Consider the following 25511-nt stretch of genomic DNA (forward strand, 5'->3'; position numbering starts at 1 on the left):
CAGCTTGAATCAAGCTGGACCCTTACTCCAAAATGTTCCAGGTCAGGATCAAGGTTTTAGGAGACAGAGTCACAAGAGTGTTCTGTATTATTTGTGACTGGTACTAAGTGAACTCAAGTTTAGAGAGCAAGCTAACCTGGGATTTTTCATGAATACTGGATTAACTGCAAGCTCTACTACAGTTCAAACCAGAAATCAAAATGGCAACAGATAAATGCATGGGGAATCTAAGAGTCCCAGAACGTTTGCCGTGGAATATGTATTGGGGAGGCAGTGAGTCTCTAAATCTGTATGTTTTGCTCTCATTCTGCAAATACTCATGCTCAAATGTCAGCATATGTGTCTGGAGTGGGGCCGTGAGGTTCTGATGTGTCACAGGACCATCGAAGGCCATTCTGAGGTCAAGACTGCAAGGAATTAAAGTGGAGAATTGAGATCAGGAGGAGAGGATATACAGTACAGGATGCCATGGCTTTTGCATGGTGTCTATCTGGATCTTCCCTTAAGGAGTGCTTTTGTTATTAGCCACTGTGTAAAGAGGAGAGGCTTGCTGCTTGTTTGGGGTTTGCTGTTGAAGTGGTCTACAGCCATGTTTTTCTGTTTGAGCTTGGCTGTCACTGTGTAGCTGTGGCCTGTCTGCCACTAGCTCTCTGCAAGCTTCTCTCTTTGATGGAAGGGATTATATCCAACCTCTTTTGGTTTCCTTAGCTATCCTTTTGATTCCCTTGGAGTATAGCAGTTCTCTTCCTTACTTTTTTTGTCTGACATGGCAGAGGACTGAGAAACAGTGATCTGTTCTGTACACGTAGCTGGTCTCACTGATGGCAACAGCCAAGGGCAGACTTTGGACCTGTGTTCTGCCTTTATAAACACAGGACTTCAGCCAAAGACCAAATAGCCATAGCTGTTTTTTTTTTTTTGTTTGGTTTTTTTTTGTTTGGTTGTTTTGTTTGTTTGCTTTTAATTTGTTTCTCCTCCACAGCTTCAGCAATGCAAATTTCTTGAGGGGTAGGTGTTATTCAATGTAAAGTTGGATAAACTCAAAATTCATTGCAGCTATTGAATTCTGACTGATTCTATGATATGAGCTGCCAAAGTCCCCTGTGTTACTGCCAGGCCAGTCAGATGCTGCATGCTGCCATCATGGATGGTGATTTTAGCTACTCCTTAAGGTACTTAGGATTAACAGTAAGAAGTATAAGGTCTTCCACAAGACATCTGGAATCCTGGCAAAGGCTGGAGAAAGGTATTACCAATGCAGATATGGACAGGACTCCATGGTTGGAGCAGCTGTGGACAGCAGATTCTCCAGCTGTCTCCAGGGTACGCTTGTCCATGGAAAACTTAGGCATGTGCTTGGTTGTAGATCTGCTGCTCTCCATGCTTGCTCACTTTCTTTTGCTTTTGTTCAATAGTTTTTTTTATTTTCCTTTCTTATTTTTGTTCATTTCTTTCTTTTTCTCTTCTGCTTTTGTCTCCTTCAAGTCTCCCAGCTCTGAGCTGCTCCATACACCAACTCCTCCGCCTTTGCCTTTCTCACGCCGTGCCTTGTCTCCAGAGGTGCAGGCAGTCACATCCGAGTGGATTGCTCTGACTGTGGGAGTGTCTCCTAGCACCACTCCTGCCTTAACTGCTCCATTGCCTTCTCTGCCTGAAGCCTCCCTCTCCCACACTGACTCTCTCTCACCTCCTACTGTAGCCAGCCCTTCCCCCTCGTTCAGCCTCCCCCATTCTCATCTCTCTGGCTCCTCAACTCCAAGGTCCATTAAATCCCCCTTGCCCTTCTACTCATCTGGGCCTCAGCCCTCCACTCGCAGTTACTACCAGGCTGCTCCGCAAAGCAAAGAGAAGGTTGGTGGCTCCTCTTCTCCCTGCCCTCGCTGGGCAGGCGGGAGCCCTGAGAGCATCCTCACAGAGCAGCACGGCACCCCTGGCAGCCAGGCCTGGCTCCAGAAGACTAGAGAGGGCAGCAGCAACCCTGAGCAGGGTTCCCGTGCTGCTCCCAACATCTCTGTGGAGCGCTGTCTGAAACCATCCCAGCTAGACATGCGTGCAAGCCCAGAAAGGAGACCTGTGAGTTCCTCTGAGGACAACCAGTTGTGTCAGGAGCTAATGGCTATTGTGCAGGGAGGTAAAGCAGAGAAAAGAGGCACGAGGAGAGGTGATCTGGGAAAGTTTCAAGGCGGGGAAAAGAAGGTACTTCTCCTGCATGTGTGTGCACTACTCTGAATGCCTGACTTTACCGGTGTGTTGAGGTTTGTGCTACTCTGCCATTCAGGCAGAGCCAGTGGCTGCCACTTGTCCTTTTAATGATCCTAAGACCTTCTTCCAAGGTTCACCAGTGGCATTCCCTGGGCAGTAGATCAGAAACCTTCAGAAGAGTGCTCAGGAGTAGTGTAGCACAGAACTGACTCAATTGGCCATATCTAACAAGGTGACCATGCCAGACAACAGCTATTACTAGATAAAAGAGTCAGATAAAAGGGTCATACAGGCCTCTTGCTCATGTACTTCACCATCTAGAATACAAGCAATTATTTGCTATTTAAAGATTTTCCAGTGTGCAATGGACCATCTTTGGTGGTGGGATTTATTCCTTCCCCTTAAAGCCAAGCACTGAAATATCTTATAATAGTCAGCCTGGCTTCTGGAACCACAAAAGCTATGCCTTGTTGAGGAAATACAGACTGGATGATCCTGGAGACTGTGGATTAGTGATTCCCAGTCTGGGATGTGCATGGCTAAGTCAGGGAGGCTTGTTTGCTATCTGTGCTTTGAGTGGAATTTATTAAATTTGCATTTTGAAAATTGCATGAAAAGGTTCCATGTGTAATACTCCCAAGAGTATTTAGGTATATGTAGGCATATGTTACAGGAAGGAAGATAAGGGAACCTTCTAGTAGCTTCTGCAACATTTTCTGTCCTCAGTCTTGGTTTATGGAGATCTGCCTTACTTTGAAGCTCTCGCTTGTCTTAGTGTCCATTATGGGCTACAGCCATCCAAACTACATTACAACACTTCCGTGCTAACTTGTACAGGAGCGGGAATTTGGGGAGCTCAAAATCGTAGTGTTACAAACAGCTTCTCGATGGAATGTGATTGCCTCCATGACGTATCCCATCTAGCCAGTGTTAAATAGTGAGGGACTGTGATTTCTACGATGACACATTTCACACTGGGAAATCTTGTTTGATTTCAAACAACTTGTTTGATTTCTGCTTGAATCATAACCAGAAGCATATTGAAAGCTGTATTAAGACTATGCTGTTTACCGACTGCATATATTTTTAGCAGTGCTTTCTACGGGCATAACCTGCATGTTTTAAGCAGAATGAAGTGGTAAGGTCTAACGAACCAACTAGGAAACTGCATCTGCCCTTGCATGGAGTTATGTTTGCTGTGTGTGCATCAAATCTTACAGCATAGCAGGTGTTCTTATCACTACCAATGACTGTGATAAGAGTGTGTATGTCAAGCTGATGAACTTTTCTTTTCTTCAAAAGACTGCAGACTCAAAAGCTTTCTCTTCACCTGCTCCTCTCTCTTCCTCTGCCCTCTCTTCCTCTACTGTCACAACACAGCCACCTCCCAGACTTACACGTAGAGTCAATAAGCCACAGGTAATCATCTTTGCTGATTACTCTTCCATTGCTTACAGTTGTTTCCATGCCATGCCATTGTTTTATCATATGCTTGTCTATCCATTCAACGATTCTACACACGATATTTCTCCTGTCATTTAATTAAGCATTTTTATTTAAAAAAAATAGAAAAAGGCAAGCAATTTAAACAGTTTCCAGGTTGTGCAATTTAAACAGTTTCCAGGCTGTGCAGAAGGGCAGGTATGGACAAAATCCTCTGGTGTAAATCCACCTAACTGCAGGTCAGTGAGCTTCTGCCAGGTTTGTACCAGCTGGAGATCTGATTTTCTGTTCCTCTGAAGGATTAGCTCAGAACTTTTAGTACTTCAGCTGCTGATTATTTCTGACGTTGTGTTTCTACAGCTTAATTTCATTCTAAGGCAATATCAGTGCCTTCCTTGTTAGCAGGAACAATATCACCTGTGGTACTTTCATTCAGGCATTGTTTAATTTCCTGAGATCGGGGTTCAGGGCCAGAGTGTCTCAGAACTGCGATAGGACAACTCAGGTTGATGTCCACAATGTTGGGGACCTGTCTCAGCCTTCCCAGGTGGTTCAGTTTGGATATTTGGAAAAAGTTCTCAGAAAGAGTGGCACATTGGAACAGGCTGCCCAGGGAGGTGCTGGAATCAGTGTTCAAGCAAAGGGTGGATGCGGCACGAGGCACATGGTTAGTGGGCATGGTGGGGATGGGTTGTCGTTTGGACAAGGTGATTCTAGAGGTCTTTTCCAATTGTAATGACTCTGTGATTCTGTGACACCTGCAGTCATCTTTAGAGAGCGACAGAGTTGTGTCTGTGCAGCATTGCCGGCTCAGGAGGGAGCAGTACTCGCTGCTGGAGGCTGTCAGTCCTTCCCCGCAGCCCCACACGATGGCAGTGTGTGAAGCAGAAAGTTCACAGTTAGCAAAAGCCAGGCAGAGTTCTAGTGATGGTTTTGGGGGTAGCAGTCTTGGCTTCATCAGTGAACCGTGTTCATGCTGAGTGAGTGTGGGAAGTAGATGCCAGTGTTCTTACTTTAATGGACGTTTTGTGAGACTGAGATCTGGCTTTAACTCTGAAATTTTTGTTACCTTTACTCTCCTCATGTCCCACGCTGTCTCTCATGCGCTTCTATTTCGGGTGCTGCACCTGGTCGCAATGGACACTGTAGCACTTCTTTGGAGTTAAAGTCAAGGCACATTTTATATGTTGTGTGCCTTGACAATCAGCCCATTGTCAGTGTCAAGTTAACGCTGAGTTTGACAGCTGCCGGCCTTGACCTCCTTTCCAGCTCTGGGCCTGCAGTTATTTGGGGAGCAGCAGTGGTGTTGTATATACATACATACATATATAATGACTTCCCATTACCTGCATGACCCATACAGAGGCCAATTGCTTCAGCAGACCCGGGGGCATTTTCAAAATCTATCTTCTTTCCATTGAATTTAATTAAATGAGAAGAGCATTTAGTAGACGTGCAAGCGAGCCGTTGCATTTGGCTTCGTTTTCAATACTGTCTGTCCCTGAGGTTTGAGGTATTTTATTGTTCTAAATGTCATATTTTGCTCGTAAAAGATAATCTCTCAGGTTATGAAATTCAAACCCAGGTTTCTTGTCGTTTTAAGACCGCTTAGATGCAGAGCTGGGTTAAAGGCTGTGTTCTTGCCTGTTCCACTAAGCAGTAATGTAAAGAGCACGGGCTCTTCTAAATATTATAAAATTATTCCCTTTTCTTAGTTTCACAGTTCAAACTGATCAGAAAAAAAAGATAAAAGAGCAAGCCCATAGCATGTGAAAAATATGGCAAGTGTAATTAACAGATGTTTTTTCAGTATTCCAGTGAAACTTGATATTAAATGTCAAATGAATTTTCAATGGTGCTAGCACATGTGTGAGCCTTTAGCTCCCAATCCAGTGGCCAAGGAGTCTCTCCATGGTTTCTGCCAGCCTTTACAGCTGGCTGCAGTGCAGAGCAAGCTTTTCAGTGCCCTTTGTGAGAGCTCTTGGGCCAGCTTTTCCCTCACTCCCACCAGAGCTGGGATCTGATATATGCAGTGGTTTTCCTTCACTCTGGAGGACTGGCAGTCTTTCCTGCTCATGGCTCTCCATCCATGTGCAGGAGCAGCCCTACTGCATGCCCATCTCTGAAGGGATGCCTGTGTCTCTGCCTCTTTCTGTGTGTCATGTCAGTCTGTTCTGCTTAGCTTTCTCTTTGCTCATGTAGTCCTTTTGACTCACACCAGAAACGTATTGGAAGAAGACATACAAACAAGTGCTGCTGTGGTTGGACACGCTGATGACTCTGCTAGGAACAGGGGAAGTGCTGCTGAGTCGTCCCAGGATCTTTCTTCCTAAGAGCACAAAACCTATCTCAGGACCTTTCTAGGCTCTTTACATAGAACATCTTTCTGGTATTTCTACAAACCTGTGATGCTCTTTAGATCCATCCTCAAATTCTGTACAAGGTGGAAACAGTGGCCAGCTGTGCTTTGGAACTGGCTATACCATGTTTGTGTAGGATGGAGGCAGAAACACTTAAGTGTTAGCAAAGTACTTAGTGTGACCCAGAGGGTGGGAGCTGAGTGGTCCTGATGGATTGTTAATGCATTCTGAGGTAGTGCTAATTTCTTTAGCTCTCAAGTAAGTAATTTAATTCAGAATTGTTAATGCTTTTTAGAGAAAAGCTCGTCTGAGAGGTCGCAAATAATCAGTGAGAAATGGACCGCATGGTCTTAAGCTCATGGAGCAATTGCAGCAGTCAATTTATTAGTGAGGAACAAAGAAGCACTTTCTTGAATTAAAAAGAAGTCGTTCTTACAGCTACCTTTCACCTCATGATGGAAATTGTTTTTTCCAGATACTTCACCGCCTGGGTTAACTCTGATCTTATCAGATTTGATGCACTATATCCTGTTGCTCTGTAAAATATTAATTTTAAACTTCTAATTATGCTATTAGCCCTTCAGAACTGATGATAGGCAGACAGGAATGACTTCTGTATATTCTGCTGTGATTTCAGGCTTCACAGTAAATGCTTTGAAGGCAAGTTCCTCCCCATTTAGCCTATCCAAATTACATTTTATTTTCTCTCTTATTTTATTTTTCACACTATGCACATGGTTATAGAGCATTGTGTTTTAAGGCACCGAACCCAGATTCCAGCCCGAGACAGCAAGACTTATGAAGAAGAAGGAGTTGTGGGGTTGGATTGGCATAGAGTGGATCACAGTCTTTGAGAAGAGAGTCAATTATCTTTAGTACAGTGATGAACACAGTCCTAGAGATCCAAGAGGTGGTTCATAGGAGCTTTGAGAATGGGAAATACCGCTCATCACCCTATGCTTCTCCAGACTCCTTGTGCATGCTTGGGCTGAAGGTGTCAGTCGTCTTTCTCCTCAGCTTCTGTGCTGCCTCAGGATGCTATGAGCTCACAAGCCTTTTCCTAAGCCACTGGTGCAGCCACGTCTTTGAGCAGAATGAATGGCACTGATGAAATAAATGAAGAGTATAAAAGCATAAAAATGGAGGCATGTGGAGTTTGGGATGAATATTGTATTGGATTATCAGAGAGGATGGTATTACTCTGTATCTTACCTGTTCTAATCAGTACTGCTTGAATTACCAGAACTGCACTCATTCAGGCATCTCATTTGCTAAAGCATGCACACAGCATTCTTCTTGTGTTTGAATATGCAGAAACATGCTAAAAAAAACCAAGTTCTGGATATCTGTGACCTGGGATATGGGAGTTCCTGTGAAGAGGATTGACTGGGGAGAAAAGGAGTCCAGAAGCTTCTTGGATGGTGTTTGGAGCTAGGCTTTCAGTCAGCCTCCTCTGACCTGAAACTCTGCTTTGTTTTGGGAATCAATATTGCAGCTCAGATCCTTGTGGGGTACAAACTAGAGTGATTTTGATGGGGCTACACTGCGTCGTGCCTCCTGAGGACCTGAGCTGGTCTTTATTTAAGAAGCAAGCAAATTACTGTTCTTTCCTGTGTCAGAGTCACCGAGGACTTAGCTAAAAACAGCAGCAGATTCTTCTCAGTGGGTTATGTGCCCTCAAGTATGTATTTCTGTCCTTGTCCGCCCCACTTCCCCCACCCCCCAACCACAGGAATGCAATGTGACACTATGTATCAGGTCTGGTTGTAGCCCTGTCCGTGATCTTCTAGCTCATCCTTTGGCTCTGTGCTCTAAGCTTCTGTTTTGCTGTCCTTCTCTTTGCAATATTCTGTGCACTGCAGTGTAATTGCATTACTGTAGCCCTAATGTCTTGTTTAAATGAAAGATCTTGTTGTCCAAAAAGAGTGGTATTGGGATGGGGAGGGAAGAGTTGTTCATTTTCTTTTGTTGTCTGCACACCATTTATTTTTTTAAATTCTGACCAGTATCACATCTGCTAAAATGTCTTCCTTATCATCTGCTTGGTGATCACACAGCCTTCCCTCCATTCATTGAGAGCTGGACCAGATCTCACAGAGTCTGAAAAGAGCTATGTGGTAAGGCTACTGTTTCAATTAGATGTGTAGTCCTAGCCTTTCTTCACCAAGACAGGGACATCTCAATAGATTATAAAATATCAGCACCGTTTTTAGCTGTGAAATAGGTATTTATTTACCTATTAATACATTGTTTTGTTTGCAATAGAAGAAGGGAATGTAGCACTTAGAAAAACTGCCATAATCAATGAGAAGTTGGGCTAATTGTGCTGCCGGTCCCTGGGTATAAGCTAAATGAAGCCAAATGCATGAATGGAGCAGCCCACCTTGCATTCTTGAACTGACTTCATTGCATTTGTAATAGTACCACTGCAGATCTAATTGCAACCTCTTATGCTGCTGCTTTTTAAAATATATGTCTATGTATTTGTTACAAATCTTCAAACTAAATGCCAAATTCTTCTATATCTCACCTGTTTTTCCATGCTTACACCTGGATCCCTTCTGCACTCCACTACCTGGATGTTTACCTGGATCTACAACTCTTTTTTTTTTTTACTGGACTTATGTACTGCATCTGGAATGTCCCATCTCTTCCTGTCTATATTTTCCCTTCCCTCCCCCCTTGTTGACTGTTCTTTGGGTGTTTTTGGATGTCAATGCTGCCTACCACGCAGGAAGCTGTTTGCAATGAGATCATAAACATTGCAGAAAAGTCTGTGCATTACTGCAGTACTATTTCTCAGCCTCTTGACTCTCGCAACAAGGTGACCTCTAATGACCATAAACCATCTCTCATCATTTCTCAGCAACCTCAAGCACAGCAGCAAGGAGCCAGCCCTGACAGAAGTCAAACACCACGAGACATGTAAGTCCTTTTGGATCCCCTCTCTTCCAGGGGCCTCGACTTATACTTACGGTGAGGATGGGGATGTGTGAAAGCTTCAGCATCTCAGGTGTTAAATTCAGATTATGGAAGAGCGACTGCTTAGTGCTTTTCTTTGCAGAACAAAAATAGCCTCATAATAGTGAGAAGTCTATCTAAGTGGGACCTTTGTGTCTGTATAGCATGTGGAACACTGGCCTTATGCTCCAAGACTGGGTCTCCTTTGGGCATTTCAGTTATGCTGTTTACGGAGACTGTTTCAGTGTCTTTGTATCTGAAGCTGGAGGTGAATTAACATGCACTAATCTGGCTCATATGCCATGGGTCAGCATGTTCACCCCTGTTCTTAGCTTCTCATGGCATAGTGAGAAGTCCCAAGGTTGGTCACTTTGTGCCAGGTCCAGGAAAGAATTAGTGGCTGAATGATATGAGAGAGCCAGGCTAAGATCTTCAAAGCTCTGTGTTGAGTTTAAACCTGGAGCTGCCATTAACCTCGCTAGGGCATTTCACTGTTGGTTTTGAGAATAGGAGCCTGCACTGTACTGGGTTTCAGTGACAGTTGGCTCCTAAAAGGAGCCTTTGCTTTTCCCTATCTTTATGCAGAATGGAAACTCTTGCATCCACTCTGTTTTCATTTCCCACAGCCAGGGGATCTGGACTTGCCCAGAAATTTCTTCCACTTCATAAGATTCCTTTCAGATAATTACAGAGTGCCTCTGGAGCAATAATTACCTCAGAGCAGGATTCAATCTTAAACTTTGTGCCTCCTTAACCAGGATTTATCCAACCTTAGTGCAGTAAACAAGGCAGTATATTTTTCTCAAGACCTTCACTCTGCCATTTAGCAGTTCATGGCCCTGCCTGTGTGCCTGACAAGGGAACTAAAGTCTCATTTAGACAAGTAATGAGTGTATTCAGGTTTTGGCTTGTATTTGTAGGGTGTCTGGTCTCTAGGTGTAGCATGTTAGGAAGGCTGCAGTCATTATAGTCTATGGTCTACAAGGGAAACAAAAGTGCTCTGTGCATCCTATGCAGTGCAGGTGTGACACTGATTCCTGCTATAGCTTTGTGGTAACAGCCAATCTAATGTGAGTGGCTTTCACCTTTTAAATGGGGAATACAGGTCCAGATTGTATTGAACAAAATCCAGTGACTAACGTGTGGTATTTTTCTATTCTAGAGTTAGCTACCAAGCTCTATACAGCTACACTCCTCAGAACGATGATGAGCTGGAACTGAGGGATGGTGATATTGTTGATGTTATGGAGAAATGTGATGATGGCTGGTTTGTGGGTAAGTGTGATGCTTCTCAGGCAGCAGGAGCCTTTGAGATGCAGATGAGTATTTTTGCAGAGCATCTAGAAGCTGCTTTCATTTGCAGGATTGAAACAGAATGGAAAAAAATCAACTTTTTTGATGATTTCTCATCTTTTCCTACTGAGAACATTAAAATTAGGGTGCAGGGAAATGGAACTTTGTTTTTCTTTCTATATGTCCAGGTTTTCAATTTTTTTTTTCTTTTAATTTCCATATTCCCTTCTTCCTCCTGATCCTCCTTGCTCACACAGTTTGCAGAGCAGCAGAGAGAATCAAGGAAAAGTGGGTTTCTGTGCCTTTTCAAAGGAGTCATGACAAGTTACAGAAGGTGGCAAGTAGGGGGCAGAAGGAGCACTTGTATTGGAGTTGCAGTCTCTAGAAATCCAGCCTCAACTAAACATGGTAGTCTAAACTAAATGAAGTCTTGCAGCTTCAAGTAACTAAGTCTGGACAGCGCTCTCCATCTCAACAGTGCAAATCTAGGCTTGTCCTTAGTTCTTAAGGAAGCTGAGATCATTTGAATAGATCAAAGTTTGGCTCCTAGCGTACAGGCCCAGGAGCTATCACCACCACCTTCTTCATTGTTAGAACCAAAGACCAAAGATGGTTATTAGCAGACTAGTTCTGATCTGTTCTATACCAAAAGGCTCTCTGACCAGGACTCTTATATATTTTTATAAAACAATGAATGCAAGCAGCAGGGGCTGCCATCTTGACCTTTTAAACCCCTAAGCCTTCCTTGGATGGCTCCATCTCACTCTGGCTTCCTTGTCTTTTATTTTGCTATAGGTACATCCAGGAGAACAAGGCAATTCGGCACCTTCCCGGGCAACTATGTGAAGCTTCTGTACCTGTAAAGTAACAGTAATCCCACAGTGACAGAGATGGAGCTGTTTTTCAGATGGTGTTTTTAAACAATGAAGAAAGAGACAATTTATGAATGTAATAGACAAGAGATGAAAAGTGTTAGGAGGATGTGGTTATGTGATACAGTATTGAGTTGAATGTGTAGCCCTGCTTCTACTAATTCAGGGTATGATTTGTTTGCTGAAGGAGAGACAGTTTCTAGTTTACAGTGCTGCCTTTGTGTATTCCTCTCCCCTCCCCAACAAGAGTTCTGGTGATAACCTTAATTCGTATGGAGTACTTTACTTCTGAGAAGGCTTCAGGGAAGCAAAAGGTATAGGTTTTGTTTGTGTGTTAAGATATGACAGTACTTCCAGAAAGTACGTGACCTTGCAGCTTCTCCGTTCACTGGTGAGGTCAGGGAGGCCAGGCTTCCTGCCTTGCTGAAGGCTTACTGTGCTCTGCCTTCCACTCCCATAGAACTCCCTTCCTTCATGCCATGCACCTTAAGACCCCATATGGGCAGAGGACAGCCAGTGTGGTTAAACTGCAGAACTCTGTTGAGAAGGAGTTTGGGACTGGAAGTTTAATCCAGAGGTGTCAGCCAAAGTGTACTGCAGACACTCAAAAAGCCCAAACCCTTTCCTAACACATTACCCACTTCTGCAAGGTTTTTTTCTTTTGTGCAGGGTGTGTGTGTGTGTGTGTGAGTGTACTGTGTGCAGCAAAACGAACGGAGTAATGTTTTTTTAAAGAGAAAACAACCTGGCTTTGACATTTATCTGCACAAAGAATAAAACCAATAAACAGAACATCCATGAGAGCAAATCCTGTTTATGAGTCCTACGGCTGTTTGCTTTCTCTGCTCCCCCTTGTTGGCCCAAAAAGAGTTGAAGCATGCTCTTTGGGAAGAAGGCTTTGCTTCTCTAGCATTAAATGTCAGAGGTTCTGATAACTCTGAGAAACATGCCTTTGAAGGTGCCTTTTTCTGTTGTTCTTGCAGTGTAGATGGTAGATCCAATAAACACCTGCATTTTGACTGGCCCTTAGTCCAACAAAAAAGTCTGCTCAGTTTGGAAAGCCGTGTTTACAGCGGTTGTTACCAGTCATAGAGATTTGTATTTCTTTGAGGAAAAAAACGTGGCTTGCCTGTAAATCCACTACGAATACTCTTTTGATAGACACTTTGTTATTAAGAAGTATAAACAAAACCGGTTCTATCAGACTCTGCTTCCTACAGTTACCATACAAATAGCAAAAGGTTAGATTGCTATTTTGTCATAAGCCGTATTTAATAATATAAAATGCCTATTTTTATGCTGATGCTTTTATACAGATTTATTAAGAGTAACTACAACTAACTGTTAGCACGACTTGCAATATGTTTTGATAAACTAGCCATGCTCCTGGGTTTGAAATCAAATAGGCTTGTCTTCCGTCTCAGTCTGCGGAGGAGAAGACTCAGTGTCTCAGAAGTTTGACTGTAAATATGTATATTTAACTTTGTACAGACAATGTACTTACCTTGTATAGAAAAATAATTTAAACGCATTGAGCGAAGGGAGAAAAAGAAAGGCAGTTGTCAGAGGTTGGGATTTTATTCCACTTTTATTTAAATGATGGAATTCTGTGTGTGTTCATATAAAGAGTTTTAGCACAAAATATCCACTAGGAAAGAGTTTCAGATATGACACTGACCACTGACAGCACCACTGTCTCTTTTCAATAGGAGATATCATTAATTCTGCATCTTATTTATGTATTTTTCTGCTTTGGTTTTTTCTTCCATTTATTCGTAGCAAGACATAGGCTGTTGCTAAGATTGGATAGCACCAAATTAATCTATCCAGCAAAGTAACACAATAATACTGACTGTATATAACCTACTCATTTAAAGGTTTATTTTCTGTTCTCTTGCCATTTTAAGTTACACACACACACACACACACACACACATCACAACTTATTTTTGTGTTGATTTTTGTTCCTTATTGCAGTGGATTACTATTTGGCAATTAATAAATGGAAGTATTGAATTACTATTGTGTTTGTTGTACAAATTATTAAATAAAGCCTGTTCCCACTATTCCTCTAGCAATGCACGTTTGTACCAGTGCTGTCTGTGGCTCTCAGTGGCTGTGGCCATTCTGAGCTGTAGACATCTGCCATCCCGTGCTTCCAGATCCTGCTCTCACCTTGGCTTTACCTCACCAGGGCTCTCTTATGAGCCAGGCAGGCTGTGGCTCATTCTTGAAGAAAACAAGGTGTAAAAGCAGAGGAAAAAAACATTTTACACCCGATCCCTCAGTAACATGTGCAGAGCTGGCAGCTCAGGAGCACACCTGATCCCAGTGTTTTGCAAAGGTGAATCGATGCAGAAACTTCATAGTGTTCAGATCCTTCTCTGCCCTTGTGCCTATGGAAGTTATAGGTGCCTTTGCCAGTAGTTTTACCCCCTGGCCCTCTCTTAGGGTGGCAGGCGGCAGCTGCGTCCTCTGCATTCAGTTATTGACCTCTGGTGCCCATTGCTGCTTTTGTGGTAGTTCTGTAGTTTGAAGAGGACTTGAAGCCCAGGAGTCAATAAGTGGCATCTTCAATGGGGTGATTGCTCTCCAGGATATTAACTCCCTGCTAATGCCTCTCCTCCAGCCTCATCCTACTGCCCTGGTTTTGTGTGCAGCCTAAACCTGATGTGTGCTGTACTTGGTCACTCTCAGGGAAGCAGGGCTGGGAGACTCAGGTCCACACAGACCCCAGCAAGAGATGGTGTCGCATTGCAGCCCCTCAGGTTGCCAAATAGTTGCACTCTACCCAGGCAGCTCTTGCCACAGCGCTGACTGAAGGCAAAGTCTGTGGTGTGCATACCACAGCTCCCAGCCCTCTGGCAGAACAGCTGGCTGGGACTTCTGGATTGTGTCTCACAGAAACAACTCATCCCTGCAGAGCAGAGTGAAGGAAGGCTGTTCCAAGCAGGGCTGGGAACATTTTTCAGTTTTGCAGGCTACCATGCAGAAAAAGCAGAAGAGCAGCTGCCATCACTGTGCTACAGCACCCACTATCCCAACCCTTGCTTTGTTGTGCCTGGAGTGGGTGAGGAACCTGGCTGTAGCATCTTACCCTCCTCAGTGGACTTCCCTGAGGGCATGACTGGGGCTCTGTGTGGGGAAACCACTGCCCCAGGGTGAGAGAAAGGGCACCAAGTCGCCAGCTCCCGTTGTGACCTGTGCAAGGGGCTTATTCCTTAGAGCACCCCACCACGCTCTGTGGTATTAAGCAGGCCCCAGTGAGGAGAGAAGGCAGAAATCATCTGCTGAGAGGGATGTGGTACCCTGGTTTGTCTGCAGCAGCTGTCTTCAGCAAGAGCCAAAAGACACAGGGGGAAGTACATGTGTGTTCCTGGGCACAAGGAGACATCTACCTCCACTGAAGACTTCTGTTGTGTCCCTCTCCATACCAGTCTACTTACCCAGTACAAAAGAGGCACAAAATCACTGGAAAGAGCTCAGCAGAGACTACAGAGGTGATCAGGGCCTGGTGCACATCTTGTGAGGAGAGGCTGAGAGGGTGTAAGTGATTAACGTTGCTGAAGGGTGGATGTGTGCAGAAAGGGGGCAGATCCTTCTCACCTGTGCCCAGCAGCGAGATAAGCAGCACCTGTGTGATCTACCTCAGCTGCTGCTGGCTGGTAGGAAGAATGCTTTCTTTGCCTTTTGGTTGTGCCCCTAAGGGCATCAGGAAAAAAAAAGAGAAACAAACAAAAAAAAAAAAAAAAGGAAAATTTTGCCTACAGCGACAACGAATCAGAGATAAATGAAAGAGAAGGTGCTCTTCTCCCCAAGGTCCCCTTGGAGCCTCTTCTTAGTTCTACCGTTGGGTTCTGCGTTAACAGCCGCGCTGCCCGAAGTTGTACCCCGGCGGTGCCGCTCCCTGCATGGAACCGTCTGTGTTGTGCTCGGGCCGGCAGGCAGCGCTTCTACAGCCCGAGACTGCCCCGCGACATGCTCAGCCTTGCAAACTGCGGTAAGAAGAATCTCACTTTAAATTGTGGCGGGACTGTTTTTACTTTTTGTTTTGTTTTGTTTTTTTGTTTTTTTCCCAAACTTTCACCGCCGGTGAAGCCCAGCCGGCGATGCTGCCCCGCCTCCAGGGCAGAGCAGGGCTCAGTCTTCCTCCTGGAGCCGCGCAGGCAGCCCCGTGGGGCGAGCAGCCAGGGGAGGGGCCGGAGGCGGGCCGTGCCGAGCGGAGAAGAGCCGTGCCGAGCGGAGCCGGTGCTGCCGGGCGTGCCGCGAGGTGTAGCCGTGCACATGGGAACCCACCGCATCGTGCTGACGGGCCCCGGGCCATGGGGCTTCCGCCTGGTGGGCGGCCGGGACTTCGAGCAGCCCCTCACCATCTCACGGGTAGGGCTGCGCGGGGCCGGGGCGGGCGGTGCTGGGCGCCGGGGCTGCCCGGGGGCCGTGCGCTCGGCCGGCAGGCACGGCTCGGCGCGGAGCGAAGCGGCGGGTGTGTCCGTGGGAGCCGAGCTGGGGTCGGCAGGTGGCTGCTGGCACAGGGCAGAGTTGTTTCCGCGGCCAGGTGTGTTCGCCTGGTGCTACGTTCTCCCCGAGGGGTCAGGGCGCCGCAGCCCACGTCGCGGGACCGAACGTGCTGCTGCGGGACGCGTGTCTGCTTCTACTTGCCATGTATAGATAGAAAATCCTTTGTTTACCGAAGCCATATTAACCTCTGTTAAGTGCCTCTCCCTGCTTCTGTTTTAAGCCCCTTACCCCCTACTTAAGGAAAAATGAGTTAGGAAATGACGGCTAAAGCCTCGCAGCAAAGCGATTACATTGGCGTAACTTAATTTGCTTATCTCTACTCGAGTGTTTGCCTGCTAAGCACCAGGGCTGGGCTGTGGCCTTGCGCTCTCTGTCCCGGTACCCACCTGCATACAGACGTCACCGTGCTCTGCCCCGCACTGCCGTCAGGCACCTCCAAGAAGCAGGGGGTGAGGAGCTCCTGGCCGCCTATCACTTGGTGAGAGGTGTGCTGCTCAGCATCCATCTGGGCTGCCTGCTGATCTCCATCCAATGCTGTGTTCATCTCAAGTACATCTGATATCCCATGGCCCTTCCTCAGCTGGGGCCCATGAGATTTTGTAGAATCACAGAATGTTTTGGGTTGGAAGGGACCTCAAAGACCACCCACTTCCAAACGCCTGCCAGGGTGGGGTTGTCAACCATTAGATCAAGCACTTGCTCAGTTTGCCCAGGGCCTGTCCAACCTTGAAGACAGTGGGACCAGGCTGCTGTGTTCTGTGAGTCCTTCCTGGAGAAACGAGGTGGCAAAATGTATTATTTTTTTCTAAATGCCCCCCATCCTGGGCTCTTTGCTGCTGGTGGTCCCTGCATGCCACAAGGCTCCAGGGACAGCAGTGCTGTCAGATTCACAGGAGGGGGGCTGTTGTTAATTTTGTCTCTAATCTCTTTCAGTTGCAGTAATAATGCCACATTCTTGTAAAGCTTTTTTTTCTGGACATGAAAGTAGCTTTAGCGTAAGGGAAGTGATATTTACTGCATTGTTTTGGTAATTGTTGCTGTTTCCTTCCAGTGAGACTGTCAGGCAGAAGTATGCCTGCAGCCCTACCTCGCTGCTCCCACCTCTTCTCCTTGGCTGTCTTTGTCAGTGCTTGTGGTTGCATACCAAGGGATGTAGATCAGCGAAGTGGCCGAAATAACTGTCTTGTGAGAAACCAGTTGTGACCCTGGAGGCTGAAATGTAATAGAACAAGCCTCTCTGCTTTTGGCAATTGGCAGTTCCTCTGGTGCTTTTAATTCATCCTCCAGACTTTCAAGCTATCAATCTTTCTACTGGTCCTTCGGTCACAGACCTGGGTTGGGTGCCCTGCACCTCTCTTTGAAGCAAAGTGTCTATGTTCAGACTGTGTTGCCTGTCAGGAGTTCAGATTTTGCCTTGGACAGTGTCATGCCCAGGGTGAGCTACTCTGCTTGTCTTGGTTTTTATGGCCCCCATCTCCATTATAGCTCAGGGCCTCCTGCTGTCTTGTCTTCCCCACCACTGGCTGCCATCAGCAGGACTTCTCTCAGTCCTGCTGGTGGGAGAGAGGTGGGACTGTTTGGGGTGTAAAAGCAAGCTCGATGACTCATTTCTAGGGCCAAGGAGGATGAGAAGCAGTGGTGTGGTGGGCACAGAGCCAACAGAGCAACCTGCTCTGCCCCTCAGCTCCTGGCCAGCAGTGGCCATGTGGTACTGATGTCTGATTATGTATGATGACAGTAGCAGATGAAACACAACACTATTTCTACAGCTGCTTTTTTCTTGTCTCTTGCTGCTCTAACTCCCCTTCAACTTGAGCCACATGTTCAGAACTGCTTCAGGCTCAGATGCATTGCAGCATCTTCTTGTGTGCACGCTCCTGATTCTGGGGTTGTGCTGGACCTGTGAGGGCAAGCGTGAGAATTTCACAAGTATTCTGCATGAGAGTTGCTCATAGAGCTCCCATCCTTTCCAAAGAGATGCCTTACAGATGTCTCTTTTCCTTTTAAGCACTGTATGCTTTTGGTGGACATTTTGTTACTGCCTTTGTTCAGAAAAAACACAGTGTGCTTTTCTGACCCCTAGGACAGTGCTTGCTGTAATGCCCTTACAGGAGTAGGGAAGACCTCTGTCTATATGTGCCTTTTGATAACATGCAGTGAGTCGGTGCAGAGCTTTTCCCAAATCCCGTCTGAGCCATGGATGGACACACTGCAGGGTGATGGTAGAGCTGTACAGGGTGGTTCCCAGTTAAATTCCTGTGAGACCAGCAGGGCTGGTGGAGGAAGCAAGGAATGTGCTGTATGGGGAGACGTGCAATAAAGCAACATGGTTAACAGAGCCCATCCCCCTCTGTCCTTCAGGTAATACAAGCTTTTTCCTGTTTATTTGCATTTTATTTTGATAAACACAGTGGATTTCTGTTTCCAGTTGAATATATACATGGCATTGTCCCATAAATCCTGCTCTTGAGCTGAATTTATGTTTTGTACTAGTGTTGTGTAGATCTGAAATGCCTGACCCAAAATAAAGCTGGAGGGGAGTTGTGTTAGGATTTCCGTTAGGCCAGGAAGCCCCCAGCTCCATTATGGAGAGGTGTCTGTCATAACCTCTGATACTGGCCAAAGCCAGGTCACTTCTATGTCTACGTTTTCATATGAAACCCATCATTTTCCCACTTAAAAGTGGTTTGAAGATAGTTTTACTTCTAAAGACAGTGCCAAAACTAGTCTGGGTGATCCAAACGGAGGGCTGAATGTCCTGCAGTGAGGAGCTGCCGGGTTAGTTTGATGCTGGCTAACATTCTTCCTTCAAGAGGACCTGGCCTGGCTGAGGTGTGATGGAGCAGCCCTGGGGGTGCCCACCTACTGAGCCACCTGTGGGGCAAGCTGGGGTGAGACAGGCATGGAGACAGTACATCTCAGCTGTCACACTCTGAGGGAGCAGTGCTGGCCCAAAACCTTGGTGAAGAGATGCAGGTAGGCCTAATTCATGATGCCAAGTGTTGGCCTGGGTGGTGCCTGGAGCGCCTCGCTACAGCAGATGCATGACTGACTGAGTAGGATTTTCAGGAATGCTAAGGGCTTTTGAAGCAAAACTACGGCAAAAGCTGGGCTGCTGTGGTACGTGTGTGTGATCTGCCCAGCGCACACCTTGGTGTGTTCCCTGAGCTGCCTTTTGCACTGCTGCTGGGAGGCAGAGACAGTAATGGGAATGTTGCCTTCCCCTTTTTTTGCTACTCAGGGCCCAACAGTCACCAGCCAGAAGTTGCGAGGACACAGAGCATCTGGCAGGAATGCCTAGAGCCTGATGCTATGCATTGTGAAAAGAGCTGTCTCCCTGTCTGTTCACCAATCTGCCCTGTGTCTGCTGGCCTGCCTGGGTGGAGGTGGCCCAGGTGACTTCAGGCACAGCTGCTGTGGATGCAGCTTTTACCCACCAGCCTGGGCTGGAGCAGCTATATCAAGCTTAGCCCTACAGAACTGCCTGCACACCTCTCAGTGCTGGGAGCTGCTTCTATTTTAATTCATATATAGCACAGAAACGGAGATCTGTTGGTTCCTGAACTGTTTTCCTGCCCTGTGGAACCAAGGCAGGGATGTCCCTCGGGCCATGTGGGTACCCTGGGCAGAGTTTGTAAAATGCTTTGGGTTTGAAGGGTGCTACGTCAAAAGCACTGTAGCAAATGGATTTATTTTTCTCTTAGTATAAACAGGGAAGGTTTTTTTTCTTGCAATATAAATAGGGAAATGAAGAGGGGCCTTAACTGCATAAACAATTGATGCTGTTCTGGACCGTGACACAGTATCTGAGATGGTTGCTGATTTCACCACATGTTGTTTTATTTAGAGGATGAAATAAACCATCAGGGGACGCTCAGCTGATGAGCAATTTATGTAATGTTTTGAGGCCTTGTAAGAGAACTTTCTACTTCTGTGCATTTGTATTTTGATGTGAGGCAGGTTACAAAGTGAACTATGAGAATGCAGCCTCCAGCATTATTCCTATCCACTGTTGGGAGTCTGACCAGCATCTTGCATTGCCTTGCTGAGGTCATCCCTCTCCACACAGTGTCTGAGTTTTCCTGCTTTTCATCCTCTGGGTGAGCTCCAGGCTGGGCAGCATCTGACTGCAGCAGTGCATGCAGCAGTTGCAGCCTGGAGGGGGATTCTCCCAGATCCGCTTGTAAAGAACTTGCCTCCACTCCCCAGTGAGCAGCGGTGGGGAACGTGCCTGTTTGCATTTTCTCATAGCCTCTGATGTCTGCTGACCCAGCTACATGCTTTCGCTGGAGAAGCCGTGGCTGCTTAGCATAGTACTCTGTGCTGAGTGCATTACTCATGGTAAGACAGCAGTGTGTGGGTGGGGAGGATTAAACCGATCGTCGGGGATGTTTCGTTGTCGCTGGTGGCCTTATAAGTATGTTGCTGCATGTCTGTAAGGTCCGGCAGAGGCTCGGCAGGGTTTTCCTCTCTAGCTCAGATAGGTGCTGTTTATCCAGATCTCTTCCCACACTGTTCTTCTTAATTTTCTTGTTTTCTTATCTCTTCATCGCTTCTCAAGATGTGTGTCTAGGTGTAGAATGCCGGGTGGTGCCAGAGGCTGTGGGGTCTGTAAGGAACTGCAGAGAGCTGAGGGAGCTCCTGAATGGATAGGGAGTGGGGCAGAGAGAGGGCCCTGCACCTTTACCTGCCTGTGTCTTGACTCATAAGGAGCTCTATTATGCTGCTCTTCATTTAAATGCTTCCCACCTTTTCCCTCCCTCGTTTGCTGTGGGTAGCAGCTTTCCTTATTGTTCCCATTGGTGCTTCTTGGATCCTCATCTGAAGAGGAGATGCCATATGTCCCTGCAGAGGAATAACAAAGCTTGCTTGAGAGCATGTGTGGAATTAATTGCAGCAGATGTAAAGTGTAGTTCTGTTTGGCTAGCACGGGGGCAGATAGAGGTTTTATAAAAGAAGGCTTGGAGCTGGGTAAGCAGCCAGATACATCTCATTCTCTGCTAAATGAAAGCTTTTCCTAGTGTGTAAATGCACTTGCCCAAATACACAAGCTTGGAGCTTAACGTGTCACAAACAAGTCTGCTGTTGGGCTCCAGTGCAGGGGAATGACAGCAGGTAAACCACCTGTGGTGAGAAACCTGGAACTTGGCGAACTCCTGATTGTACTGGCAAGGCAGAGTCCAAAGTGTGTGTGCAGGGAAGGCAGAGCGGGGCCAGGTGGTGCACACAACCATTAATCTTTACCTTGTGGTATGACCAAATTATGTAGGTTTTTCTTCTAGCCACACCAACCCTGAGTCTGCAGGATCTTTGCAAAAAAAAGAGGTCCACGTGAACATCCATCACGTAACCTTAGATGTTGTCTACCACACTGAGCTTTGCATTAGTATAATTGTAGATTGTGGAGTTCATTTACTTCTTCCCTAAGCTGACAAATGTATCTGAGCTCATTCTTACTTTTATTGAGCTGGTGGCAGGGACTTGGGTTGGTGCTCTGGCTGTGTCTAGATATCTGTGCCACCACAGACAACATGGGGCAGGCAGATCCTTTGCAATCTCCCACCTTTCCCACCTGTTCAGGTGGCTATGTGGAAGCTGCAGATGCCTCCTGGCCCAGCTGCTAAGGATCTGCTCCTGCACACAGGGCACATCCATGAATCTGAGCTTGTGTTTTGTAGTGGCAGCTGCTCAACACAGATAGCTTTGCTGTCAGTGCAGATGAATACCATGCCTGCACTAGCCAGACAGAGCATCCTTGTTGACTCTGTGGGCAACACCTACAACAGCTTTGGGAGCTGTTTTGGATACAGTATCAAACAGTTCTGCTCAACATGCCTCAGCATTGTCTGTTCAGCAGTGAGATGACCTAATGGCAAAGTCTCACGCAATTGCCTTGGAGCAAATGCCAGGAGGTAGGGCATGGCTTGTTTCCTGAGGGAGCCTAAGGGTGTGATGTTAGAGGATGTGCAGTGCTATTTGTTTGGCTATAGTGTCCTGATGCCTTGCAGTCCCTCTGCCAGAGGCTGCTTGATGCAGTGTGGGAAGCACAAGCTAGTTGGGAGCTGCCTTGAATGAAGCAGGAGGCTCTGCCTCTGCACAAGATAAAACTTGTGCTTGCAGGTTGTGCTCCTCACAGCCCCTTCCAGCCCTCTTCACCCTCCCATGAACCAGTGCAGCTGTATCCAGCTGTGTGCCAGCTGCTGCCTCCCAGCCCCTAGGTTCCCCAGGTGGTCTGCAATCTGTGGGCTGCTTGTGAACCTGTAGGCTATTCGTTTTTGGAGTCCTTCTCATTGGATCATGTAAGCTAGCCAATATCTTCCAGTGCTCTGAGCACCCCTCCCTGCTGTCATAGAGTGGGGAGGGATGCCACACAAACAGAAGCAGAAAACAGGAATGCTTTCTGTTTTCCTGACTTAACTGGTAGGTGAATGTATCTCAAAAGCAACACTGATGGCACTGAAATGAGCCCAGACTGTACAGTGAGAGGGAAGACAGCATCATTAGTAGCATTAATCATCCTAAAGGGCTGGGGGATGGGTTCTGTGCAGTGCTGGGCTCTGTGCAAACATGTTTGCTATGAGTGATGCTGGCAGAGTGGCAGATGGATGTTGCAGGAGAATGCTTTCTGGAAGGTTACAATTCAGGGCAAGTTATGTCAAGAACTAAAGGAGCTGGCTTTTAAAGCAAGTTTTCTTATGGCAGATTTGCTTATCTTCTTCATTACTGTGCATCCTTTAGGCTTTCCCTTAGGGGAGAGGTCTGCACAGTACCTGCTGGGCGTAATTGCCCTTGTGCTGCCGGTGGCTCTTATCTGGTCGAGAACAGCACTCATATTTCAAATTCCTCCAGAGTGGACACAGGAGGGGAATGTGACTCCACAAGCACAGTGGGCAAAGTGCTGAGATGTCCCTGCGGACACCACGCTCTCATCTCAGTGGCTTCTGGGGTTTCTCTGGGAGATTTTGTGCATCTTAGTGTCTGGCTGCTTGGGCTCAGCTGCTGCTTGTGGTACAGGATCATTTCTAGCAGCCTGCCAAAAGCTGCATAGGCTGTCAGCCTTTAAATGCAAACCATACAGCTGACCTCCGGCAGAGTTCCAGTGGTGGTGTTAGTCCACTGTAATTCTTGACTACTTGGCAATCCTGTCTGATCAAAAATGAATCACTGATTGTATTCTGCGCTCAGTGCTCCTCACAGGGCTGAGTAATGTGCCCTCATCCCATCTCTAGAGGAGATAAAAGGCATTGAGAAACCCGGGCTTAGGGTTAAGGCGCAACACCCAGGGTGGTACCCACAGTATGTCTCCTGCGCAATCGCTCAGGTGTAATGCTGTCCCCAGGGGTCTGTCTTATGGTTTGTCAAACAGCAGCTCCCAAATCCTGGGAGAACTGTAGAACTGTGAGCTCCTTCTGGTGCTCAAGATTTCTTCCTGTCTGCTGGCTATCCCTGTCACAAGTTTTACATGAAAATATTGTAGAGGCAGTGGCTATGAAGGAGTGGCAGCAGGCTTGGCTGATCCTATGGGCCACTGATGAGCTGAGGGCTGCAGCTTGGGAGACAGTAATCTTCGTGTTTAAAGCAGATTTTCTGTGTTCACCTGGTGCCTCGTCTGGTCTTTTTATCAGTGCTTTCCTGTTGGCTGAGCATTTTTAGCCCAGGGAAAGCAGTGATTGCAGCTAATGCGTGACACCTCTGGGAGGAGAATGTTTCCCTAGGGGGAATGATTTGCCATCCAGTCCTGCATTAGGAGCACTCTAAATCTTGTGAACAATGTTTGTTTATGTCTGACAGCTCTGCAGGGTTTGCTCAGCTGCTTTCCGGCATGCTGAAACCTAGCATGAATGTGTAGAATGAATACCAGTTGCAACAAACTCATAAATGAGGTGTGTCCCAGCTGCAAGGCATGTTTTAATCTGTACTCCTACTTGAGAGCAGTCCACCCTTCTCATTTCCTCTGCCTGTTAAATAATTGAGGAAAGGTCATGATACAACTCCCACAGAAGTCATTAAAGCTGCACAAAATCTTACATACTGATTGCAAAGCTGCAAGTAGATTTGCCACTCTTCCCCCTCTGTCCAGGCAATAGTTTTGGTCCAGAGAGGTTGTGTTGTTAAAAGGACATCTTTTTAGTAGAAGTAGGGGAAAAATGAGCAAGCTTTTCAGTTTGTTAGCTTGAAAATGCCAAGTTTTAGCTGGGAGCTCTTTTTTCACAAGGAGCACCATACCGGGGGCATTACTGCATAGTGTCTCCTACCTGGGGGTCACAGTGAGATCACCCTGAGCTCCTTCTCATCCATCACTTCTCAAACAGCACTTCAGCAGTGCTAGAGTGTATCTGGGAAATAAAGCATCATGCATGAAGAGAAAAGGGAGATTTAATATATCAGGATATATCAATGTGAGGTCAGGATAGGAGGCTGGGGATGTTGCTAATGATTTTTTGGAAAGTATAGCCAAATTGCATTTTAAAAATGAGTTTTCTGATGCCTTTCTGCCTCCCTATCCACTTGTTAGGTCAAGCACTTTAGGATTAATCATACTGAAATCAGTGAGGCTGTTGCACGTGTTCCTGGGTGCCAGCTTGTTAAAGGCACAATTAAAAATCTTGTGCCCAAATCTTTCTCACAAAGGAGGAAGCAAATGAGATCATGATGCAGACAAATGTGTTCATGATTTCATTTAACTCTGATTCTCTCTCCCTTTTCTGGTATATCTGTTCCAGAACTTCCTGTCTGTTCTCAGCACCTTCTGCCCTGGAGAGAACCTCTCTATCCAGTAAAGTGTGGAACTGTGTTCTCAGGGTTTTGCTCTCTACTACTGTATGGCAACTGCTGAGTCACAGCCTGAACAACTGATTGAGCACCTGGGGAAAGGAATAGCTCAACAGCTCAGTCCTGGGAGCGCAGGTGAAGGCAATTCATCTGTGTGACCGAAAGGGGTGGAGCCTGGCAGTACCTCCCTTAGATCCCATTTAAGGGCTGACTTAAAAAACTTCCTCCTAATATCTAATCTAAACCTTTCTGTCTTAGTTTAAAACTATTCCCCCTTGTCTTATTTTGTCACTTACTCATCTCCCCCCATAAAATCTTTTCCTGTGGGTGCCAGAACAGAATCCTGATCCTCATGTTCACAGAGGAGCTCTAAGAGATGTCTATCCAGATAGATTTCTGCTAACAGTTTGCTTTGATTAGTTTTTATTTCCTTGCTTTCAGGCACCAGCAAGAGAAGCCCGGTTTGCTCCAGCTGTCTTTCAAATGTTACTTGAAAAGCTGCTCCCTGGGAGGCACACTCACTTGTTTTGTTTTCTTGTAGGTGACTCCAGGTAGCAAAGCTGCAATAGCCAACCTGTGTATAGGAGACCAGATCATAGCCATTGATGGAGTGAACACAGATAACATGACGCACCTCGAGGCGCAGAACAAAATCAAGGGCTGTGCGGATGAACTCACCCTGACGGTTAGCAGGTATGTCACCAGTGGTGGGTGGGGAGACGGGGGGATGTGGAGTGAGCAGTAGCTGTGTTTTGGTTTGGCAGCATTGGTTTGTTTAAGCTGACCTCTTACTGCTTTTGTAAGGCCAGGCGCTGGGTTGCAAGAGGGTGTTGCCTTTCAGCCTTTAATCCTAACGCTGCTTGCGTTTGCTGCACTTTGACCTTATGAAAACAATATTCTCAGTGAGAAATTGGCTGATAAGTTGTCAAAGTCTGTCAGCCTATTCTGTGGCCTCTGACAGCAAGAAATCCAAGACAGGTCTCATGAAAACTTTACTCGTAGCAGAGGAGGTATGACCAGAGATTACTTTTCTTCCTATTGCAGTAATTTAGCAGTTAACACGTGTGGTTATGTGCTGTCCAAACTATTA

General features: G+C 46.4%; 2 protein-coding genes across 51 annotated transcripts in view; both read left to right on the forward strand.

Annotated features, from left to right (window-relative positions):
- The window catches only part of SORBS1 (sorbin and SH3 domain containing 1), a 162506-nt gene extending 149355 nt beyond the window's left edge, over positions 1–13151 (forward strand). For 27 of the 48 annotated variants that reach the window (XM_042863429.1, XM_042863433.1, XM_042863430.1 and 24 more), the window contains 6 exons: positions 1486–2196; positions 3505–3621; positions 8063–8122; positions 8872–8930; positions 10129–10241; positions 11055–13151. In XM_042863429.1, coding sequence (XP_042719363.1) covers positions 1486–2196; positions 3505–3621; positions 8063–8122; positions 8872–8930; positions 10129–10241; positions 11055–11122 — 1128 coding nt within the window. In that variant the 3' untranslated portion in view covers positions 11123–13151. The remainder of the gene's footprint in view (positions 1–1485; positions 2197–3504; positions 3622–8062; positions 8123–8871; positions 8931–10128; positions 10242–11054) is intronic. The other 21 variants (XM_042863452.1, XM_042863450.1, XM_042863467.1 and 18 more) reach the window with 5 other exon arrangements.
- Positions 13152–15343: 2192 nt separating this feature from the next.
- Positions 15344–25511, forward strand: part of PDLIM1 (PDZ and LIM domain 1) — a 36205-nt gene continuing 26037 nt past the window's right edge. Inside the window, exons 1-2 of one of the 3 annotated variants that reach the window (XM_042862698.1) lie at positions 15344–15511; positions 24963–25114. In XM_042862698.1, coding sequence (XP_042718632.1) covers positions 15416–15511; positions 24963–25114 — 248 coding nt within the window. In that variant the 5' untranslated portion in view covers positions 15344–15415. The remainder of the gene's footprint in view (positions 15512–24962; positions 25115–25511) is intronic. The other 2 variants (XM_042862696.1, XM_042862697.1) reach the window with 2 other exon arrangements.

The sequence above is a fragment of the Lagopus leucura genome, unplaced genomic scaffold (genome assembly GCF_019238085.1).
Source record: "Lagopus leucura isolate 7727_CA_CO unplaced genomic scaffold, USGS_WTPT01 Super-Scaffold_739, whole genome shotgun sequence".
Taxonomy (NCBI): domain Eukaryota; kingdom Metazoa; phylum Chordata; class Aves; order Galliformes; family Phasianidae; genus Lagopus; species Lagopus leucura.